Source organism: Pipistrellus hanaki (genome assembly GCF_964339955.1).
Source record: "Pipistrellus hanaki genome assembly, chromosome: 14".
Taxonomy (NCBI): domain Eukaryota; kingdom Metazoa; phylum Chordata; class Mammalia; order Chiroptera; family Vespertilionidae; genus Pipistrellus; species Pipistrellus hanaki.
The window spans coordinates 34,455,580-34,463,466 of NC_140516.1; the positions used below are offsets into that span (position 1 = coordinate 34,455,580).

The 7,887-nt window shown below is 41.4% G+C and overlaps 1 protein-coding gene across 2 annotated transcripts in view; it reads left to right on the forward strand.

The window, feature by feature from the left end:
- Positions 1-1,871, forward strand: part of HELLS (helicase, lymphoid specific) — a 28,378-nt gene extending 26,507 nt beyond the window's left edge. For both annotated transcript variants that reach the window (XR_014796832.1, XM_084904699.1), the window contains 2 exons: positions 51-127; positions 1,335-1,871. Coding sequence is in view for 1 of the 2 variants with exons in the window: in XM_084904699.1 (XP_084760825.1) it covers positions 51-127; positions 1,335-1,429 (172 nt within the window). In the remaining variant the exon portion in view is untranslated. The remainder of the gene's footprint in view (positions 1-50; positions 128-1,334) is intronic.
- Positions 1,872-7,887: the final 6,016 nt, after the last annotated feature.

Sequence of the window (7,887 nt, forward strand, 5' to 3'; positions counted from 1 at the left end):
TTCATGACTTTGATTTATCGTTTAGTAAAAATTTTTGCTTTCTATTATAGGGAAGTAAAAGGATCAAGAGAAAAGGTCATCAGCGATGAAGATCTAGAATTGTTGTTAGATCGAAGTGATCTCATTGGTAAATATCTCTTACGCTTTTATTTTCATGGAAACTTTAAAACATAGACATTAACTGGAGAGAATAATGTAGCACTCACTGTATGTGTGTGTGTATATATATTATTCATTAATCCTCAATAGTTCATAACATTCATTGCTATTCTTTGTCAGAATCTTTAAATTATGAAATTTTATCCACATCTTTCTCATGCATCATTTACTAAGAAGAACATGTTCTCAAACATAGCCATTATATAATTATTACATTTAATAGCATTGGCACCAGTTGTCTCATATCTTTTTATAGTTTGAATCAGGATACAAAATCTCATTGATTGTTATTTCCCATTAGTTCTATAACACCCTCACTTTTGTTTTTTTAATGCCATTAATTTGTTGGAGAAACCTATTATTTGTTTTATAAAATGACCTATATTCTGAAATGGGCTAATTTCCCCACACACTCCTTGAGCTGTCCTCTGACTTTTTCTCAATCTCCCTGAGTAATTGCATCCAGGTTCCATATCTTAGGAATACCAATGCTTACACGTATTTTAAATCATACCAGGAGGCACATAATATCAGTTTATTTCCAATGAGCTAACATTGATAAAGTCTGTAGTTTTCTCTCAATCTTTTATTTAACCTAATGGTGGTTTTAGCACCCATTGCTGATTATTATCTATATTTCCTTAGAGGTAGCAAAACTGCGGGGGGGGGGGGGGGGGTCCTACCATTTCTTTATTGGCTAGAATAGGTTTTTGTCAATTTCAGAGAGATAGAAATATATGACATCAATCACCTGCCTCCTGCACACCTCCTAGGTTGCAAGAATTGAGCCTGCAACATGATCGTTGTGCCCTTGACTGGAATCCAACCTGGATCTTCCAGTCCACATTCCAATGCTGTATTCACTGAGCCAAACCAGCTAGGGCTCTTTTTAAAATACATCTCTAAGGACACAATTCAAATAGATATTCTGTTTATTTCTCTAGATTTTTAAATTTAGCAGAAGTTACTTTTTTTATTTAGAAAACTGATGTTTCAGTTTCTGTTGTGTGTCCCTTATAGTCCTGTTCTATTTGTAATAGAATAATAAAGGGGCCATATTTCTATGTGTTCAAATTTTTGAACAGGTGACTTCTCATAGCAACATCTTTTTAAATATTCCTCTTTAGGTTCTTAACACGTTTTAAAGAATACTTGTCCTAATATTTTTCTCTTAGATCAAATGAATGCCTCAGGACCAATTAAAGAGAAGATGGGAATTTTCAAGATATTAGAAAACTCTGAAGACTCCAGTTCTGAATGTTTATTTTAAATACATCTACAGATTTACCTATATTGGTGTTAAAATCCAGAATGCCTACTTAATTTTTTGATTTATATCATTATATCAGTTTATATAATGTAACATTGCATAATTGATAGGTGGTAATTTTCTGAGCCTTATTAAGAACAAGGAAGTATTAAGTTTAGATTTCCAGATAAGTTTTCAGCTCAGTAGTGCCCTTGGGTACAGCCTGATGTGTACTTAGCCACTGCCAGAGATATACAGTCTTCCTATGGAAGTTTAATGTCTTTCTCCCTCATTTCCCCTCTAGCAGTACAGTTTCTGGGTTTTGTGGGTTTTTGGTACTTCATTTATGGAGTAGGCTTTTAATGGGGGAAAGATTGGGATTATACTTTGTTTAAATAAGAAATTGTTTGATTTTAGGATCTATTTCTATAAAATGTCTACCAAATAAATATTCATTTTCCAATGATCTCATTATTTTTTCAGAAAGAATGGATCAGGTGAAATAATAAAGTCTTCACATGCAGTGTGACATTATTTACCTGACTTGGTTTTCATCAAGATTATACATATATGTGTGTCATAAAAATTTCAACTGCTATTGGGTTAATACAGAGGAGACTCTGGAATATACAGTAAGGTCTTGATAAGAGACCAGAAACTGGAAGTTGCAATATATCATTCAAAATAAGAATAGAACAAAGAGAGGTGAGGCCCTTAAAATCTATAGTAATTGGAGGTGGGAGTCATATCAGAAGAAAATAAGACCTAGGAATATAAATAATGCAAAATTTTTAATAGAGGAGTTAATAGTTTATGGCCCTGTATGTATATCAGGCTATGAGAAATCTTGAATGCTCCCTGAACATACATTTCTGTGTAGATTGTTTCATGGGAAAATGCTATTGCTGCCATCTATCTTTAAATGTAGATCAGATTATCTCCACTTTACTGTAGTGGAACTAGGAATCACAGAAATACCCTGTTTAAGTCTTGACTCTCCGAGTGAGAATGTGATAGTAGGTTCACCTCTATCCTCGCCCATGCTGACACTAAAAAAAAAAACAATCAGAAAATAACTTTTGAAAGTTTCCACCACTGCATGTCTATAAGTCTGCCAGTACCTGCCCATGCATCATCCTTTCTTATTACTATGGACATATTGTCTGTCCTAGCTAGAACCAAAGAAGCACCTCATTTCTTTTATAGCAAACTCCTTGAAATGTTTACTATGTGCCCTTTTTCTTCTCCTTTTCCACTTATTACCCCTGGACCCATTCCAGTGACCTCTATGACCTCATTTTACTTGAAGTTTCCCAGTATTTCTTACAGATATTTAATCTTATCCAGCCTCATAATCATGGAATTGAGCACCTGATTGGTCTTAATCTGTTTTGTTCACTAAGCATGTTGGGAACGTGAAACAAGAATGAATTAACAAGAACCAAGTGTACACACTGGATAAATACTCCTATAATGAAGGAAAGACCTCATAGTGGATTAGTTTACAAAGTGCTGTACAGAAAAGATGAAAACTAACCTGGGTGCATTATAGATTACCTACAAAGGTCAGTTAGCAGATGTTTTAACTGAAATAAAACAGCAAATTTTCAAAGGGCTTGAGCAAAACAAGTTTCAACCTAGAATTTTAGAGTTATCTAATATTTAAAGGTGAAGGAACAAAGTTTTTAAGCATACAAATTTTGTCATGTAAAACTAGAGAGAACCAAGATGGTGATGTAGGTAAACACCTATACTCACACCTCCCCCCCCCCCCCCCCATCACAAACAAAATTACAAAACACTGGACAGCCATCAGAACTGCCTGAAAGCTGGCTGAGTGGAAATCTTAAACCTAGAGAAGTAAAGAGCACAGAGTGGTAGGAGAGATTGAACAGCACCCACATGTGCTGTTTTTATTTTAAGAGGGAGAGCGAAACATCAGCAATGAAAGAATCCTTGTTTTGCTGCCTCCTGAATGCCCCAACTGGGAATCAAGCCTGCAACCCAGGCATGTGACCTAGTTCATAGGTCCATACTCAACCACTGAGCAACACTGGCCAGGTGTGTGTGTGTGTGTGTGCTGCTTTTTTAATCAGGAGGGAGATAGTCTCTGGAGGCCGGCTGTGAGGAGCAAGGGGTATCGTCCTGCACCGGGCTGCCAGAGCTGGAAAGACAAGTCTCCTTAACTATGTGCTTTAAAAATCAGCAGGGATTGGGGCTCAGTGACAAGGAGGCTGCTGGTGACTCAGCTGCTCCTCTTAAAGGGCCTGCACATGACCTGAACTAACCAGGTCCTGCTTCCTCAGCTCCAGCATCAGGGCAAGGCTCTGGGGGACCTAAACACATACGAGGAGGAACTGGACTGTCTGGCATTGGGACAGGAATTCGGGGGTGGCTTTCTCCCCATGGAGCATGGAGGTGCTTAAAAGGGGTCATTGCATCCAATTTACAGCCCTAGCAGCCTGTGTGCAGCACCTTTTGCATATGAATGGCCTATCCTTGCTCAAGCTTCAGACTGCTGAAATCTCAAACTGCAGCTGGGTCAAGGTGCCCCAAACCTATCAATAAAAGGCCCAAGGCCCAGCCCTATCACCAGCCTGCCTTGCTTCACAGCTGAGCCCCATCTGGGCACTTTCTAACCTGATACAAATAGGAATCTGTGATCTCTTTCTAGCTCCTGCCAGGTGGCCCCAGGCAGTGGCTGACTTTGCACCTCCCTGAAGACCCAAGAGCCAGTGGACAGCATCGGACCGTGTCAGATTACACTACACATCCACAAGTGGCACACTTCAGGGGTAGCACAGAAGCAAGTTCTGCACTACAGAAATTTCTCTTGACAGTAGCTTTCCCACTGAAGTTGCAGTGGGTCCTCACAGCCAATTGGCCTGGAGGTCAGTTCCTCCCAGTGACTCCCAACAGCCATCAAGGCTCAACTACAATAAAACTGCACACAGCCCACAGAGGGGCGCACCTAGAGTGCCCACCCTGTGACAGGGGAGGCTAAGCCACTGGGCCCCACAGCACACCTACTACACAAGGCCACGCAACCAATTTCAAGAGACATAGCAGCTCTATCTAATACTTAGAAGCAAACATGGAAGTAGCCAACATGGGGAAACAAACATGTCACAAATGAAAGAAATGGAAGCAAACAAACTTGGATATCGAGTTCAAAACCCTGGTTATAAGGTTACTCAAGGATCCTAGTGAGAAAGTCAAAGTCAAAAGGACCAGTCAGAAAAAAACCATATACTAACTGTTGAAGCAGAATAGAGGAGTGATGTAAATGGTGAAAAAATGTCCATAGCATGTGACGATGTAATATGATTTAAAATTCACCATTTTGAACCTGTGAGGGAAGGTGGAGGATGAGGGTAAGAGATCAACCAAAGGACTTGTGTGCATGCATATGAGCATAACCAATGGACACAGACAGTGGGCAAGGGGCATATACTGGGGTGGTGGGGATGGCTGGGGAGAGATCAATGGGGGCAAGGGGGAGACTTGTGTAATACTTTAAACAAAGAATTTAAACAATAATAAATTTAAAGAAAAATAAAATTCACCATTTTGAACTAGAAAGGATTCTAATGTTTTGGAAAAAAGTTTATGGCGCAATAGAGATAATTTCCTATAATCCCATTTGAGATAATTAAAAACAAACTGTTATGTAATTAGAACCACTGCTTGGGAAAGTTTGAACTCTTCCCCAATAATCTTTGGATCAAAGAAGGTACCAAAGTCAATATTGCACAATCCTTTAAAAATACTAACAGTGGGTACACTGAAAACATGTTGAATAAAAAGATAACATTATTCAATGAAGACAATTCATACCATTTAATACTTTAAGTAAGAATACTTATGACAAGCATGTGAAAATGAATCAATACTGCGGCTAAAAATGTTAGAAATTGAAAAGGAACACGAAGTGAGGACAACGAAAATAAATGTAAGAAACCGCTTTGGCTCAGCGGTAGAGCGTCGGCTTGAGGACTGAAAGGTCCCAGGTTCGAATTCGGTCAAGGGCATGTACCTTGGTTGTGGGTACATCCCGTAGGGGGTGTGCAAGAGGCAGCTGGTCGATGTTTCTCTCTCATAGATGTTTCTAACTATCCCTCTCTCTTCCTGTCTGTAAAAAATCAACATAAATATATATATAAAGAAATGTTAGCACAGAATGTTTTAGAGCTCTGAAAACAGGAATGCTTGGTACAAACATCCTATGAGCTGCGAATAGGCTGGCTAATTTCCTTTGCCCTGAGCATGCCCAGCGAACTCAGTGGGTTCTGCCAAGTGTTCCCCACGTGTAGCTTAAACCACAACTGAAAAACCACACTCCTGGAAGGTTTTGAGGGTCATGCCTGCCAAGCTCACAGCCCAAGAAAGGGGACTCTGTCTTGGGAAGCTGGGAGCGGTGCCCAAACACTGAAACTGAGCTCAGAGGGGGAACTGGTGTTGAACCCTAAGCCCCAGAACTTGCCCTCCTGGGTTGCCCAGGGTGGTCAGGCCAGCTGGCCCCACGCATCCTGTGGTCCCCACATGTCACACAGAGGGGTGTGATATTTCTATATTCTCCCCTGCAGGGTATGGGAGCTATCGTTTCTCCACAGCGCTACCTATTCCTTCCTGTTGTTTTCAGTCTTTTAAAATGTAGTCTTTTTCACGGGTACGAATGGTACCTCATTCTTTTCATTAGTGTCCCTCTGGGGTGTAGTGCTGATCACATGTGCTCCCTGTGCTTTTATTTCTTTGTGAATTGTCTTTTCAAGGCTTATGTCCATTTTACATATAGTTTTACTGAATTTTTAGAGAAGAAAAGAGAGAGAGGGAGGGAGGAAAAGAGAGGGGGGAGAGAAAGGGAGATTGGAAGGGAGAGGGGGGGGGGAAAGGGCAAAGAGGAAGAGAGAGACACATTGATCGGCTGCCTCTCGCACACTCCCTACTGGGGATGTACCTGCAACCAAGGTACATGCCCTTGACCGGAATCGAACCTGAGACCCTTCAGTCCACAGGCTGACATTCTATCCACTGAGCCAAACCAGTTAGGGCCTAAGCCACATTTTAAACTAAGAACTAGGGTTCTCTGGAGAAATGGCCAGTTAGAGAGCTGGGGCAGGAGTACAAGGTGATGGCTGTGTCAGAAAGTAAGGAATTTCTCAGACGGATGTGGTCGTGTGAAAATAGAGCCACTGAGTTCATTCCATCCAAGGTCTGGTAGGACAGTGCGTGTCAAGTCCAGAGCTGTGTGGTCAGAAAGCAAACACTGGCTGCTCTTAGTCCCACTGAGAGGGCTTGCCAACACCTGAACTCACTCAAGTTCGCAGGTTACAAAACTAAACTCTTCTGACCCCCGTTCAGGCAGCCTGAGCGGCTGCAGTATTGACTCAGCTGTTTACTGGCTAGTCACTGGTTAAGGTAAGCCACGGAATGCTGGAGCATACACAGTTCACACTGAGCAAATGCTGGGGAACTCCCTTGACCCGAATGTTGACTGGTGAGCAAGCAGTCAGGCCAGCGCCTCTTCATTCAAATGGGCATAACTTTCCCTTCGGCAAAGGGGATGGAGTGTATCAAAAGAGATGAGATGGCCGGTTTAGCTCAATGGATAGAGCTTTGGCCTGTGGACTGGAGGGTCCCAGGTTCAATTCCGGTCAAGGGCATATACCTTGGTTGTGGGCACATGCCCAGTGGGAGGTGTGTAGGAGGCAGCTGATGGATGTTTCTCTCTCATCAATGTTTCTGGCTCAGTGTGGGGCATACAAGGGGTGGCCGATTAATGATTCTCTCAAATCATTGATGTATCTATCTTTTTCTTCCTTCCTCTCTGAAATTAATAAATATATATGTATTTAAAAAGGCTTTCATTTCCAAGGACAAGTGTCCTAGTGTTTGATAAAGCATTAAAGAAAAATGCTTGTTTATATATAAGGATTGCCCCTTTGCCCCCAATGTATGAATTCTCAACTGGTCATTAATATGTGAATCCAGAATATTGAATAATTTTTTAAAAATATATTTAAAAATATAATATTTTTTACAGAGAGGAAGGGAGAGGGACAGAAAGCTAGAAACATCGATGAGAGAGGAACATCGACCAGCTGCCTCCTGCACACCCCCTACTGGGGATGTGCCCGCAACCAATGTACATGCCCTTGACCAGAATGGAACCTGGGACCTCTCAGTCTGCAAGCCGACGCTCTATCCACTGAGCCAAACCAGTTTCGGCCAAAGTATTGAATAACTTTTTAAAAAATCCGTACCCGAGGATGTTTTTTTATTGATTTGAGAGAGCAAGCGAGAAACATCGATATGAAAGAGAAATGCCAATCGGTTGCCTCCTCTATGGGCCCCAACTGGAGTGGAAACCACCACCTTCCCAGTCGTGACTAGGAATCGGACCCACAACCTTTTGTTGTACCAGACGACCCTTCAACCTACTGAGCCACGTCGGGGTGAGCAAGAACGTTGAGCAACTT